This window comes from Lathyrus oleraceus, chromosome 7, assembly GCF_024323335.1.
Source record: "Lathyrus oleraceus cultivar Zhongwan6 chromosome 7, CAAS_Psat_ZW6_1.0, whole genome shotgun sequence".
In the NCBI taxonomy this organism is placed as follows: Eukaryota; Viridiplantae; Streptophyta; class Magnoliopsida; order Fabales; family Fabaceae; genus Lathyrus; species Lathyrus oleraceus.
The window spans coordinates 503,403,638-503,419,609 of record NC_066585.1 but is presented as its reverse complement, the minus strand read 5'-3'; the positions used below and the strand labels follow the sequence as shown (position 1 = coordinate 503,419,609).

General features: G+C 38.1%; 2 protein-coding genes across 2 annotated transcripts; both read left to right on the top strand.

The window, feature by feature from the left end:
- Positions 1–4,011: 4,011 nt before the first annotated feature.
- Positions 4,012–6,606, top strand: LOC127101384 (GATA transcription factor 11). The gene is made up of 4 exons (XM_051038772.1): positions 4,012–4,180; positions 4,502–4,762; positions 5,004–5,066; positions 5,851–6,606. Exons 2-4 carry the CDS (start codon positions 4,514–4,516, stop codon positions 6,511–6,513), a joined length of 975 nt encoding a protein of 324 aa, XP_050894729.1. The 5' UTR covers positions 4,012–4,180; positions 4,502–4,513; the 3' UTR covers positions 6,514–6,606.
- A 1,414-nt stretch (positions 6,607–8,020) lies between these two features.
- Positions 8,021–9,599, top strand: LOC127104609 (uncharacterized). Its single transcript, XM_051041788.1, has 4 exons — positions 8,021–8,089; positions 8,228–9,227; positions 9,279–9,445; positions 9,579–9,599. Exons 1-4 carry the CDS (start codon positions 8,021–8,023, stop codon positions 9,597–9,599), a joined length of 1,257 nt encoding a protein of 418 aa, XP_050897745.1.
- Positions 9,600–15,972: the final 6,373 nt, after the last annotated feature.

Below are 15,972 nucleotides of genomic sequence, written 5' to 3'. Positions count from 1 at the left end.
GAAACGCAAATAAGCGATGAAGTCCAGTTAGAAGGGAGTGCCAAAATTTCCAGAAAAGCGTTACCAAGTTGCGTGGTTTCATACACGCTAACATATTGAGGATCAATATGAAGCGGCCCTGAGTATTCAGGCAGATAATACTTCGTTGGGACCACTCTGTCGGCTTTTCTCTTTTTAGAAGCATTCTGTATGTACGAAATGGGACAATCGAACCACACCGGAACCAAATGACCAAAGGCTAAGGCCAATGGACTAGATGGCAGGGGAGGGAATATGAGTTTTCCGAAGTGAAGGGCGTAAAGATATTTGTCTTTCACGTAACCAGGGATTTTGAGTTTCAAAAGTTGGTCGGTCATTTTCGCTTTTAGTTCGACCACAACCTCCCAGATGGTCCCACGAAGATTATCTAGTCGATACACAACTTGGAAATAATTCTGGAAAGCACGAATCTATTTGACATGGAGAGCCTTACATTTGGTCGACTTCGCCTGCAAACAAACAAAAGCCTCAGTTAATTTAGAAAGTTTGGCATCAGGATCGCCAACATAAAGGGCAAAATAAGACTGCCACCAATCATGGAAATCTTTGGTACAGTAGTAGGCTGGCCGAAAAGAAAGAGAAGGAAGACGTGGTTGGTTTTTCCAAATGTTTTTAAGTTCTTCTTAGACCTCACTCCAAGTTTGACCACAGAGGATGTTGGCAAGTAGTTCCTGAGAAGAGAACAGAGGTTTGGGAATGAACTAGCAAAGGCCAAATTGCCTGGCCACAAGGTTAGGTTGATAAGCCACTAGGCCAGGATTGTTGTTGGTAGTCTCCGCCGACAAGAAGCGAGGGACTAAGAAACGCCTCAAAATGAGGAAGGATTCATTCCTATGTTCCCCGTCAGCCGGAGGGAAAGGTCTAGTAAGCCACTCAGGACCCTCAGTTCGACGGCTAAAAGGGGCCATAGAGGGTAGGAAATCGACACGAGTCAAAATGATATCGAAGATGAGGCGAAACACTCGAAGGTCTGGAAAGTTCTTGTCGATGGGTGTCAAGGGGATCAACTGTTTCCAGATAACATGTCGTTCCTATGGGGGACACGCAACCCTCCTCATGCCATAGGGGGCTACATCTTTGGAGAAAGTGGCATTGAGCCACAATTGTAGAAACCAGAAAGGGCCATGAACCAACACGTTCTTCTTTCTGGAGTTCTCAGGGTCGAAGAGTCTAATCTGGCAGACAACCTCAGATAGAGACTCGTAGAGAGAGGCTAAGATCAGTTGGCCCAAAGCAACGTCACGTTCTTGGTGCAATTGAGTTGCCAGGAGAGCAAAATGCTTGGCTATCTGCATAGACCTTGAGCAGAAAACAAAGCGGGACAACCAAAGGGTCAAGAAAACGATGTGTTCCTCATCGGTCACAGGGTCTGCAGAAGTGGCGTGATGATCAATAAAGTTGTTGTATGTTGGTTTGTGAGAGTCGCCAACGTCGAACCTCAAGGAAACTGGCGCTACAGCTTCGCAGTCGAAGACTTCGCAAGTCGGTCTCAAGCCAGTGATGGCAGCAATGTCTAGAAGTGTCGGCGTGATCATGCCACACCTAGTATGGAAGGAGTTGGTCGAACTCTCCCAGAATTGAAGGGCGGCTAATAACATGCCACAAGACTGGGGAGGGCCACAACGAACAATCTATAAAAGGGTATAGATGCCTGTCCTTTTCCAGTGGTCGATTTTCTCCGTTTCCAACCGGTCCGTCCAGGCACAAAACTTAGGACAAATCCTAGGAGGAGCGGTCTTGAAATTCCTATCGACGTATCGAAGGGAGAAGGGTTGTTGAGCAGAAATCACAGGTTCAGAAATGTGACCGGCGAGAAAAAGGGAAGAGTCGTTCTTGGTAACCTCTGGGTGTCGGTTTTCTGGGAGAGGACCTAGAAACGCTAAGGGTTCATTAGCCAGAGAGAGGAATTAATACCTGAGAGCGCCAGATTTTCTCCTTTTCTTCTACCAATGAAGGCTCAAGAACATACTCCCTGCCATCAATGTTGATGGGGCGCGTGAGTTCAGCAGCAGAAGGTTTGTTAGAGTTGGCCATGGAAAGAACAGAAGGTTTCTTCGTTATGGAGTGGAAGAGTTTTCACAAAAGCAGAAAAATAAGTGAATGCTGAATCAAGAAAGCAAAAAAGAGAAGAAGAAGAAGGAATGAGGATTTTATAGAGCTTAAACCCTGAACAGAGAAGTGGGAGCGGTTGAACTTCCAGGGCCAATATGTATACTCATGTTCTCACGCCTACAGACACGTGGAGGAGAGATGGCAAGCGAAAAGACAAACACGTTCAGTTTTGAAGACGTGAAACGACGTAGACTTGATTTTGTGCGTGTCGAGGAGAAGAAGAAATGTTCGTCATGATTGTCTGACGTCACCCACGTAGGGTAAATAGAAGTCCCACTAAGTAGAAGCGGGAACAGTAAGGGGTAATTCGACACTTTCAGAGATGCCATCATCTCATCAACGTCGACAGTCGAAAATGGCATCTCTGGGGGGCACTTTGTTACCACGAAATATTCCTAAGGCAGGTTGAAAACATGAGTAATGAAAGAGTCCTATGAATGTGGGGATCATACCCTACCAAAGATAAAGAGATGTTGGAAGCAAGCAAGAAAGGAAAAACAAACCAAAGGACGAAGCCGACAAGGAAAGTTGGCTCCGTCGACAGGCCATTATGTCGACCAACGCGAGGTTTGGGACTTAAAGAATTATAGTCAAATGTGCAGAAGACAGCTTCGCCATAACGTCTGGGCGGGAGAAATTTGAAATTTAAAATAAAATAGCAATTTCAAAAGGAATAAGAGCGCCATAATGTGGAGCAGTTAGCAAGACATGGGTGCAGCGGTTATGCAGATCGTGTGTCATAACATCTGCTAGTTTCTAGGAGTTAGCTTATGAGTAGTTTCCTCTAGTTTAGTATAAATAGGAGTATCCCACAAGGGGCTCGAGGTATTCACTTTGTACTACGAAATCACTTGTAAGAAAACTTCTCATTCCCAGCGCGAGGAAGCAAGAGTTTTTTCTGAGAGTGCTATGTACGTGAATCACCACATTTATTTCAATGCAACTTCCCTACTTTTCAATTGTTCCCGTTGAACATTTTATCTTAATTTCTTTTACTTTTGAGTTATCATTTTGCGTTGTCGTTTACGCTGTCGACACAGATTCTATTACGATAATAGAGTTCACCAAAAGCGTGTTCGTCATATACCTCTTTTGAATGTTGTAGCGCTGTCGGTCACGAGTCACCTATATGCGATAACATTGTTTAAAACCGTTCGTGTGGAAAAACCCTACGCTTGTTCGACACTTTGTTAGGAGCCGTTCCTCACAAAGTCATTCCGTCGAAGTCTGGACAAGCCTCACTTGCACTAGCACATGTCCCAGGATCAACTGGTCGATCCTGCAAGTAACCCTTCGTTTTAAAACCTAGGGAGGACCGGCAGTTGTTTACCAATTTCCACAGTAAACACCTGATCGATGGAAATCTTCGTGCATCACGTGAAAATCCTATAGCACCTCCACGACGCACCCATGTGTTGAATCAGTGTCCGTAATTAACTACAAACTTGTTGTATCTGAACGTTATTAACTAGGAACATGTGGTATATCTTAAAGAAGCTTCCTTAGTAGGATCCCCATCCCATCTCCACCATGGAGGTACGCCTCAATAACGACCCTGGTGAATCGTTTCAAATTGGAAAAATAAAACTTAAAATAGCAATTATATCTTTTCAAATTGAAAAAAAAAAACTAAATTAAATCTTACTAGTTTTTTTCATAAGATCAAAATAGATCTTCGCGCATTATCCTCACAACTTTTGTTATTTTCCGTATCAACTATAGATCCTACTACAACTTAGTTTCAATATTAAAAAAAACTATCACCCAATAATTACTAAAAATAATATTAAAAAACATTCTCAATCAAAGAAAACAACAAACAATAAAAAAAGTTTGTAACGTGGAATATGAGAAGAAACATGTCACATGGGGCAACTAAGAAAAAGAGGCAAAGATTCATTTATATTACAGTTAGGACAGCTCAGACCAGACAGCATCATCAATCAAGTGCAGCAGCAGATAAGGGCTTCCTCATCTCTTCATCATTCACTCTACCGCCACCGCCGTTTAAACTTCCAGTTCAGTTCCGGTAAGTGTTTTCAAATCTCAATTTTGTTTGTTTTTTCCGACACACTCCCTTTGTTGTGTTGGTTCTTCAATTGCAGTATGAACATTGTACACTAGCTGGTTATCTTATCAAATTTGTACATGCAGTTGTTTTAAGTTTAATAACTAGGAGTAGTAGAATAAATGTGAAGTAGCATAAGATCCAACATCGGTAACAATTTGAAAAAATGAATAAATTCAAGTGTCGGTGCAGATGTCCGATACGACACGGACAGGTAGGTGCTATGTGTTATGTGTTATGGTTGAATTTCCAACCACTCATGGACGGTTTTGACCTTTTCAGGATAATGCTAATATGAAGAACTGTTGGTTTTTCGACAACAATTTTAACGGTGTGTCGGATGAGATTCTTGGTGATGTTGTTGAGTTTTTTGATTTTCCACTTGATGATGATGTGGAAACTGATGTTGTGGAACAAGATTGGAATGACCAATTCAAACACATTGAAGAGCCATCTCTTGGTGTTTTCTCAGTACCATCGTTTGATTTGTGCGGCCAAACTCAAAATGAGAAACCAAATCTTGTGAACAATTTCTCTGCTTCTGTGAGTTTTTTGTTTCCGTGGTTGATACTTGATAGATTAGTTATGTGCATGGTTTGAATATGAGCATTGGACCATACATTTTGATTATCTGGGTCATGTTTTCGGTGTTTGGTTACTAGGGAAGACTAATTTGTTTGATAGGGTTTGAAACTTTGATAGGGCTTGCTTTGATGACTATATGACGTTTTGTTGGTCAGGATTTTTAGCGGGAATTGAGAATTACTACAATGATGTTATGCAGGAACTTTCTGATATTGACAGAAGAAATATTGTTAATTCGAGCTTAAAAGAACGACGAGGACTAGTAAGTGAAAAGGGAGAATTTGATGATTATAATGATTAAGTATCCTTTGATGAAACTGTTTTTTAAATGTCTTTTGATGATTTTAATGATTAAGTATCCTTTGATGAAACTGTTTTCTAAGTGTCTTCTAGGGAGATTGATCAATACGATCTCTTATCAAGTATTAAGATACAAGTATGTTTCTTTGTATAATCTTATCCTACTCAAACCTTAGTTTCTCTAAAACTTTTGTATCACGTACCCATACTTGTATCCGGTACTAGTACCGAACCCGTACAACCTATCATAGACATATATAGACCCTGACACATGTAGAACATCAAACACACTCTTAATTTGTAGTGCCATTTTTAGAATATCAGACACTCTTAATCTCAAGTGTCACTACGTAGAACATCATACACACTCTTAATCTCACATTCTTAAAAACGAACATCAGACACATTCTTAAAAACGAACATCAGACACACTCTTAATCTGAAGTGTCACGTGTAGAACATCAGACACATCCTTAAGAACGAACACCAGACACACTTTTAATCTGAAGCGTCACATGTAGAATATCAGACACATTCTTAATCTGAAGTGTCAGAGTGTCTGAAGTGTCACGTGTAGAACACATTCTTAATCTGAAGTGAAGTGTGAGTGCTACGCACATATACTATTGAAAATTTATCCTTTTTATATCCATTGCTTCGTACACATTTTTAATCTGAAGTGTCGGTGTCTGTCTGTCATTTGTGTATCTGATTGTATTATATTTTGTGTTTCCACAATAAAACAGCTTCCAAAGACTGCTGGAGCTAAATATGGCAAAACTATTCCAATCCAAAACTTCTCTTTCAAGGGAACAAATTTGCTCCAATGCCAAACCTACAGCCCAGTTTCAGTTTTTGAAAGCAGTAGTTATTCCTCAGTTGAGAACTCCAACTTTGAGTTACCATTGATCCCGGCAAAGCGTCCTCGCAGTAAACGCCGGCGTCTCTCAAGCTTCAACAAGCTTTTCTTAATTCAATTCATACCTCCTTTTCAAAAACATCAATCCAAAACACAGCGTGCTGGTAAGCAAAAAAGAAAGGATATCTCGCAGCGGAGAGTCCAAAGAAAGCCAACGAAAAAGGATAATACCTCACAGCGCGCCGATGATATCAAGATGAAGAGATCCTCATTACAGGAATCAGTTACCCCCAGAAAATGTACTCATTGCGAGGTGACAGAGACTCCGCAATGGAGAGAGGGGCCTAAAGGTCCGAAGACCCTATGCAACGCGTGTGGAGTTCGATACCGGTCGGGCCGCCTCTTTCCTGAATACAGGCCTGCAGCTAGCCCAACCTTTGAAGCATCATTGCACTCAAATTCTCACAAGAAGGTTATAGAAATCAGGAACAAGGTGAACAACGAGACTGATAAAGGTTCTTCTATTTTGTATTTATCATCAAACTTTTGAGGAAATTTTCTAGGATAATATTATTATGTTAGAGATATTATTGAGAAAGAACAAATGTTAGTCCTAGACAATATTCTATTTCTTTAACGTTAATTTTTGTTTTTTTTGTTTTGGAATATCTTATTTTTGCTACCATTATTTTTTAAGCAATTCTTAAGAGAAAATTAATCAAAATCTAAATTCTGCTATAAATTCAAATGATTGAATATTATACTTAACACAATTTTAAGGAATGGGAGTGTTCACCTGTTTTTTATGCGGTGCTATTATATATATATATATATATATATATATATATATATATATATATATATATATATATATATATATATATATATATATATATATATATATATATATATTTTGGTTTAAACTATAGTTTAACTAATTTTAAAGTTTCTAACCTAATGACCGATCATTTTTCCAAAAAGATAAATATAATGACTGATCCAGGAATCGAAAATAATTTTTACTAAAAGAAACTAAAGAATATTAGTGGACCCAATTTCTATAAAAGAATGTAATGGACCCAAGTTGGTCCAACCCAAAATAATGGACCAGATTCCATGTAGATTGAGCCCATCCCTTTGATGAAGCTTGTCGTAAAAATTAATTTGATTAATAACGTGTTTTTAATATTTTAAAATGACACCTCACTCATACACCCTCACTCACACTTTTCACATTCACTCCCACTTTTTACATTCAATCACATACGCTCGTTATAAAAGGAAAGCACTAGCATGAAGAGAAAAGGGGAAACTCATTACAAACCATAATCATTACCTCATTCAAACCTCACTTTTCACCTCATTGAACCTCCATAACCATCATTCTTCATCCTTTATAAACCATTATCATCTCCACCACTCATCACCACCAATTCACCCTCACCATCACTACTTCACCCTTCATCACCTTCATATTTAACATCGGGGACATATGTTTGTTATGTTTTTGAGTTAATGTTAAATTTGGTGTTTGAGAAGTTTATTAACTATTTATGAAGTTATTTTGTTATGATTTTCCGCTGCATCTTGATAAATATTTTGAAATTTGTTGTGGATTGTCGTTGGTGACACCTTGAATTATCGAGTAATGATTTTATATAAGTTTCAGGGTTTAGGGTGTTACGTTAGTGGTATCAAAGCAGGTCGGTCCATCTGGTCAGTTTTTTATAACATTGTTTGTTCCCTAGTATGCGATGAGTGTATGAACATCGTCGATGCATTGTTTCTTCTAATGTCTGTTTGCTAGTGTGCATAATGGCTGGAAGAAACCACTTAGCGGTCATTGATGCTTTGGAAGCGATGACTCAAGTGATGTAAGGTCAGCATAATCAGATTGGTGATGAGTTCCATGGATTCTAAAGTTTCATAGAAACAATCTAATGACGTTCAAGGGCAGATATGATCCTGACGGTACTCATACATGGCTTAGAGAGATTAAGAATATTTTTCGAGTGATGACTTGCACTTAAGTTCAGAAGGTGCAGTTCGGTACTTACATGTTGTTAGAAGAGGCCGAAGACTGGTGGAATAATGTGCGACAAAGGCTAGAGGTTATTGGTACTGAGGTTACTTGGGCTGTGTTTAGAACTCATTTTCTAGAGAAGTATTTTCCAGAAGACATGTGCAGTAAGAAGGAGATTGAGTTCCTCAAGCTAAAGTAGGGAAATATGACAGTTACTGAGTATGCTGCTAAGTTCGAATAGTTGGTGAAGTTTTGTCCACACTACAATGATGCGAGTGCTAAGGGGTCAAAGTGCATCAAGTTTGAAAGCGAACTGCATCCTGAGATCAAGCAAGGTATTGGTTATCAGGAGATTCGTCGATTTGCGACACTGGTGAATAAGTGTAGGACATATAATGATGATATCAGGGGCCTTTTTGCTCACTATAAGAGTCTTAATGAGAAGAAAGGGAACAACCAGTATCGTGGAAACCATATAGTGCTCCAACTGAAAAAGGGAAGCAGAAGGTCTCAGATGAGAAAAGTCCAAGTAGGGGAGAGACTCCCGCTTTTATCAAGTTCTTTAATTGTGGTGTCACGGGTCATCGTGCCAATGAGTGCAAGAAATTCTGAGAAGAGATGCTCCAAATATGGAAAGACTGGACATCTTACTGCTGATTGTAAGAGTAATAGTCTTACGTGCTTCAACTGTAGGGAGCCAGATCATATTAGCACTCATTTCCAGAAACCCAAGAAGGTGCAGTTTGGAGGGAAGGTCTTTGCTTTGAATGGGTCAGAGATTACTAGCTCAGAAAAATTAATTCGAGGGACTTGTTCTATTAATGGTATTTTGCCGATCGCTATTATTGACACATGTGCAACGCATTCTTTTATTTCTCTTGAGTGTGCTGAGAGGTTGGATCTAAAGTTGTCTTCTATGGTTGAGAGTATGGTTATTGATACCCCAACTAATGGTTCGGTGACTACGTCGTGGGTGTATTTGAAGTGTTCGTTGACTATTTATAGTATGAGTTTTGGGATGGACCTAGTCTGTCTACCATTGGATAAACTCGATGTTATCCTTGGAATGAACTCGTTGGAGTTCAACCATGTTCATATCAACTATTTCAACAAGTCGGCGTCGTTCCTAGAGTTTGATGCAAGTGACGACTTATTTGTGTTTGCCAAGAAAGTACATGAGTTCATGAAGGATGAGGTTGTGTTGTTTATGATATTAGCTTCTATGAAGGCTGAAAGCAAAGGTGTGATTGGTTAATTACAAGTGGTGTTTGATTTTACATAAGTGTTTCCAGATGATATCAGTGATTTGTCACCGGTGTGTGAGGTTGAGTTCACCATAGACTTAGTACTTGGTACTAGTCCTGTGTCGATGGATCCGTATAGGATGTCTGCTTCAAAGTTGAGTGAACTGAAGAAGAAATTGGAAGAGTTGCTTGATAAGAAGTTTTTTGCGAAATCGGTATTTCATCCCTTTTTTAGTGTCCTACTGAGAATTTTCATGTTGAGACTTCTTGTATTTCTTATAAGACCTTCCTTCCATCTTCTTTTATCAAAATTTTCAATAGGGATTTGTAAATACTTCCATGTACCAGCAATCTTCAATGAGCGAATAAGAACAAGCCTTTCTTTGGATCTTTAATTCCTTTTTTATATCTTCTAGTAGTTTTCTTATCGTGATGTATTTAGCGATGTGTGTCATTCAACTAATTTATAATTCTCCTTCACGTTCTTCATCGATGGCACATATAGTTTAATTTGAGGATAACAATTCCTAATGGATCACAATTTTATTGTAGTCACGTGTCTCAGAGTTGAATGCTTTAGATATGAGGTATGCCTTCAAATTTTGTTCCTTTACTATGTCAAGGATTTCTTCTTTTTGGAATTTGTCCATGGCAACTATCACCATAGTCAAATATTTCTGCATAATTGCATTTTTGGCTTGGTATTCCCCCTACACCTGTGACGTGACCTGTTATGAGTCAAACTTTATCACCATTTCATCCTCCATCTCAAGTGTTATGCGCAGTTCGACCAAACAATATTGACGTTCACTTTGGTAGTTAGAATTAGGGAAGTTAAATCTTATTGTAACTACCAACGTGAGACCATGATCACTTCCTAAAATAAGTTTAGCCCTATCGCCTTTTGCATTGAAGAGGCGTCCATAAATATTATCCACTTGAATAACGTGTTTTGTTCCTCGGTTGTGGTTTTTGCGATGAAGTCGGCCAAGGAAATGCTTTGAGCACCTTCTTTGGTTCTTAAGAAATATCAAACTAAAAAAGTTCCAAAACTCAATTTTCCATCCTTCCTATTAGGCCTAGTTTGAAGAGTGTTTTTTTCATGGGGTAACATGTTTTTATCATAATGGGGTATGCTTGGAAATAGTGTCTAAATTTACTTGACTTGGTTACAAGTATTAAGCTGATTTTGTCTATCTTTTGGAAGTGTACTTCTGACCCTTGTAGTATATTTTTGATGAAATACATTAGATCTTGATAGATGTCTCATTCATGTACCAAGACAACCACTAAGACTTCTTAAGAAATGAAAGATATAAGATAAGTAGAATATTGTCTTCAAAAAAATACACCTCTTTCAGTTTAGTTTATAGGGTTGTCGTATTAACAATGACCTAACATTTTTCCAGGTTGACTTCTATTTCCCCTTTCTATGAGGTAGTATCCCATAAATTTCTTTGTCCTTAATCCAAAGATGTATTTGTATGAGTTTTTACTTGTTAAAAGTACAATACATGACAATCCCTAGTGAATAGGGGTTGTTAAAGACTTTAGGGTTTGTTGTAAGGTTTAAAGCTAGCACACGTAAGAAGATGAGAAACTCCATTTGTATATTATTTGTGTGAATATGAGATTCTCCCCTCAATCTCTGGGTTGGGGTATTTATATGATTTCTTTGGCCTGGATCCCAAGTGCCTAGAAAATAAAAACCACTTCTAATAGAACGTGGGAACGGGTAGTTAATCCCATATTATTCAGAAGACAATGTTTAATTACCCATAACGTCTTCCACATTATTATGGACTAGAGACATATCACTTCCCAAGTTTTTTCGTCTCTAGAAAGCTATCCCAAACATGGGCGACATATCTAATAAATGGGTGATCGATCTAGAATACTGATGATTAAAAAATTATTATGGACGAGGCTTTACATCACAAGCCTCTCACGTCGCCCCTTGCGGGCCCTTCATAAATATACAAATACACAGTCCCTTAAGCATTAGGGTTTGGAAAGGGCAAAGTGATTGAGTATTGTTTTTCCTCCGCTTATCAAGACAAGCCCCTATCGCATGGGACAATATCCTATTGTATGAGGCGAGTCCCTATTGTATGAGGCAATTCCATTCTTTGTGAGGTAATTCCATCTTGTATGAAACTGAGATATGTCTCCAAGTGTCCAAGAGATGAATCATACATCATCTAGGGGAAACCCCAAAGATAAGTCGATGGGAAAGCATGCAAGGTATTTAATGCTATCAATGATGACCTAGCATTGAGACACCAAATTAGATTTAATCTCTCACTTGTGTCAGAAACATGTAGAGTCTTTTATTTATTATGAGAAACACAGGAGACTCTTGATCATCCCTATTTTCCTAACCCTTATTAAAGGGATTCAACCCTAATTCTTCCACCTCTTTGCACATTTTCTCATTGAAGACCCCAAAAGTCTCTTATGTTTTATTCAAGAACTTTTTCATATCCTCAAGTTTAAGCCCCCTTTTTTATAGGTACATGTTTGATATCATTCCTTATCCATTTTACCTTTATAGTGATAATTAGAGGTTTATACGAGAATGGTGTAAGACCTCAATTTTGACCCTAAGATCCCTCATAAGCATTAGCATTAGGATCATACATTGGCATCCTCCTTACCCCTCTTTCATTGGGTTTGTTTTGGGAGAGATCACCAAGCACTTTATGATCATATTATACTTGTATTTTATCATTTCACTAACCAAAATACCAAAAATATGTCTTTGTATTTGCCTAACTCTTTTGTAGGTAGGGCATGATCTCATTGATTCATCAAGATCACATCTAGGGTTTGAGACCCTCATGAACAAAGAGAACAACCAAGAATTGATCCAAGAATGGTTATGAACATCTATATGAGTCCCAATGTTCTCTACATGTTATATTGATCAAGTTTGCTTCAAGAGTCTGAGGGTGATTTGCCTTGGAAACCCTAGTTTGACTGGGTATCTTGAGTAACTTCTCCAGCAAGCTATCTCACCAATTGATCAAATTTATCAAGGGGCACATCAAATTTCATCATATTATTCATATATGATCTACCATGAGCCAATAAAGTCAAGAGATTTGGAAATTAGCAAGTTGGTTAATAGTGGTTGGCCAGATGAATTCATCTAATCAAAACTGGGTCTCCCTAAACCTTATCTCCTACAATTTTCACCATATGAAAATGATTCCAAGAGAAACCTTACTCTAAATGACATTATAAACAACTTTCATGTTGAGACCTAGAGCTAGTTTTGCTTGGAAAGTCATTTTCTATGTTGAAACATTATAGGTCATTTTGTCTAAACCCTAATTTGAAAGTCAACTTCCCAAGGCCATAACTTGCTCAATTTTTATGAGATGAAATATTTCCAAGTTGTATAATCAAACTCAATGTGTCTACTTAAACTTTTATGTTTGGAGTGGGAGCTGATTCAACTTCTTTGAACATGTGATATGAGGCTACATTATAGGTCACTTTTGACCTATACCATTGATCAAGTGATTTTTCCAAACTTCAAAAATGCATAACTCTATCATTTCTAATCCAAATGACATCAAATTGGTGACCATTTTGAAGGACTTTGATATAGATATAACTTTTATGAAGACACTTTTCTCATTTGAAGCTCCCATAAAAAGTTAAGCAAAGTGGAATATTGAGACATATGGCTTGACACTTAGAAAATTTTTGATATGTCGAATTTTTCCAAACTTCCACCTCAAATTTATCCAAGTTCCAAGCTCCAAATGAAAAAGTGTTTAACATAAAACTTGTTCCTCTTGATCTCACCTTTCCAAAGAGCTTAAACTCATTCATTTTGGACTTGAAATGCATAGGCTGCACATGGCTTAAACAGGCTGATATCATTTGGCATGGATCCAACTTCAAACATCAATGTTCAATTGCCTTGCATTCTATGCTAGCTCCAACACATCTGATAATTCATTTTGGACTTCAAGCTATTAGTTCATGGGCCTATGCGCGTCCATGCACCATGCTATCATCCTTTGCCAAATTTGGAAGGTTGAAAAGAGTGTGCAAATATCACATGGATTTGGCTATATATACAACTGCATTTGCTCATAAATGACACACACATCGCGCCAACTTTGAATCTTCATTGAAAACCCTTCACTCTCATAGGATAACCCTGATAAATTCATTTGAATTTGAGCTTGAATCTCCACTATTTTGGAATTTAATTCTCCAGGAATCCATTGCTTCTAAACCTTTCCATTCCTCTCCTGCAAGAAATTGAAGTGAAGCCAAGCACAATTCAGATCAAGATCCATAGTGTTCAGACCTCCATTGAAGGTAATTTGCAGAAATTTTAAACTCTTCGATTCTCTCAATTTATTGCTCAATTCCATTGATGCTTGAGTTGTCTGAAGTCCTACCAATGTAGACAAGAAGATTGAGTTAATTTGAGGCCAAATCGAAGCAACTCAGATCATGAACCTCATTTTTCAATTCCATATATCTCTTAATATATTTGGAATTGGAGTAATTGGAGGTCATATTCGTGCTCAATGATGTTTTTTCTTTAAGATCATGTCCCTGTTTTGCATTTTGGCGATGGTTCATCTCAACCAGTCTGGTGGAGCTCACCGGAGAAGACAACCGGAGCTCTGGCTTCGGTGATGATATGTCTTGAGTCTGAACCATGGGATCCATCTTCCACGTTTTAATCTTAATCGTTCCTTATGAATACCATGTGTACAACGCTGTTGACTTGAACATATGTGGAACGCGCATTATGGATCATCAGATCTGCCACCTCAATTAATGAGGGAGATCTGATGGTCCATGTATTTTAGCAATTTCTGAATTTCATTTTAATTCCATTTTCTTCAATAATTCATAATAAATTTAATATTGATCCAAAGAATATGAGACTTTCACCAAAAAAATTCAAATATTTTTCTCTTCCATTTTTGAATTAAAATTATTTTTTGGATCATTATTAATATTTTTAATGAATTAATTGATTTTGGATTTGTTTTTAATTATTTAAAAATATTTTTAAGTGTCCAAAAATTATGAAATTTTTTCTCCAAGGTCCTTTGACCTTGTTTGACCTATGATAAATCTCATGGCCATTTATTTGGTGTTTTGATGAGATTTTAGGATTTGGACAAAACATATTTGAATTTAATGCATTATTTTATTATTTTTAATTGAATAAGTGCCATTTTAATTGTGTTGACCATTTGTATTTGTCGCAACCTACAAAAATAGTGTGCAAAAAAACAACCGGCGAAAAAGAAATGACAGAAGAGTCGCCACCGTGCGTTATTTATCCCAAAGGAGGGAAAGGAAACGCTCAAAGTAAACCTGGGGAAAGGAAAGGAAAAGACAAGGTCTCGCAACCAAATCTTGGGATCGGGAGTCGATTATGCGAAGGGAAGGTATTAGCACCCCTACGCATCCGTAATACTCTACGGGATCCACTCTTGTTGTTCTTGTCTAAAGGGTGTGTGTTTATATAATGTATTATTTACTAAAAGAGGGGTCAAAAGAAAATGACTCGCACGGATGTCGCATCCACTGCATACGTATCTCATCTGAATATGAGAATCAAAGTTCTCGTAGCTCGGCTACCTATGGGTTAAAGAGAAGTGTGCTCGCTAAGATATCGCGTCTTATGCCTACGTATCTCATCTGGAATGAGAATCAGAGCAAAATGTAGTTCAGCTAACTACGGGAACAAGGGTCTCGATTGCAACTAGGGCAAGAGAAAGGGAAAGTCTCGATCGCAACGAAGGCGAGAGAAAAGGATCGCAGCAAGGGCGAAAGCAAACAAGGATTAGTTGTTAGTTGTCAGTCAAACTCGGTAAGACATCGCATTTTGTGCCTACGTATCTCATCTGAACATGAGAATCAGAGTTGCCGTAGTTCGACTACATATGGATTGCCATCTGAACATGTACTTACAAAGGAGGACACCAGTTTGTCAAAGGAGAGTGGACAATGTTTTCACGTCCTAGCAGCAGGTGTCGCAGCTCGCTGAATCGAGTCTTAGGCAGTTACCTCTTTGCAATAGAACAAATTGACATGCCACAGGATCGGAGACGCACAGAATAGTCTAAAAAAAATGGGGAAGCTCTGCCCTAGAGTTGTCATGCAATATGGACCTAAGTGTTAGGATTTACAAATGGGAACATCTACCTAATGTTAGCATGCAAAAGAATAAGGGAATTCTACCTATGTTATCATACAAAGAATAAGGGAATGCTACCTATGTTATCATACAAAGGGTTCTACCTAATGGGTGTTACCTAAACGGAACAAGAATCAACGAATGGAGCAAGGAGAGGATAAGGGTAGATGGCGATGCATGAAGCAATCGACTTACAAGAGAAATGGCGATGCATGAAGCAATCAACTTACAAAAGGAAGGATGAATACGTGCTGGTTCTGTTAAGTTTGGAAAATGATTACTCGACGTTGGATCGAGGTTTTGATCTTGTTATGAAATGGTTATCAGATGTTTGTTTTAGTTCTTGTATTAACAGGTGAATAAAGAATGAAAAAATAAACATTATACACTTCATGGGAGAGGGGTACATTTGTTATGAATGGGGATTGTCCATGGCAATCAAACAATAATATTATGTGCCTCATACATCATACAAGTAGGCCACAGTTATCAAACAATCAGATAAGCAATCAAGCATATGATCAAATCAAAGAATTAAAGAATGAAATAATGAAG

What these genes read in the sequence shown, in the direction of transcription:
- LOC127101384 (XM_051038772.1), top strand. Translation starts at nt 4,514, where the DNA reads ATGAAGAACTGTTGGTTTTTCGACAACAATTTTAACGGTGTGTCGGAT. An exon ending in TGAACAATTTCTCTGCTTCT is followed by an intron (nt 4,763 to 5,003) that starts GTGAGTTTTTTG and finishes GATGTTATGCAG; the next exon opens with GAACTTTCTGATATTGACAG. An exon ending in TAAAAGAACGACGAGGACTA is followed by an intron (nt 5,067 to 5,850) that starts GTAAGTGAAAAG and finishes ACAATAAAACAG; the next exon opens with CTTCCAAAGACTGCTGGAGC.
- LOC127104609 (XM_051041788.1), top strand. Translation starts at nt 8,021, where the DNA reads ATGTTGTTAGAAGAGGCCGAAGACTGGTGGAATAATGTGCGACAAAGG. An exon ending in TATGAAGGCTGAAAGCAAAG is followed by an intron (nt 9,228 to 9,278) that starts GTGTGATTGGTT and finishes AAGTGTTTCCAG; the next exon opens with ATGATATCAGTGATTTGTCA. An exon ending in AGAAGTTTTTTGCGAAATCG is followed by an intron (nt 9,446 to 9,578) that starts GTATTTCATCCC and finishes TCCATGTACCAG; the next exon opens with CAATCTTCAATGAGCGAATA.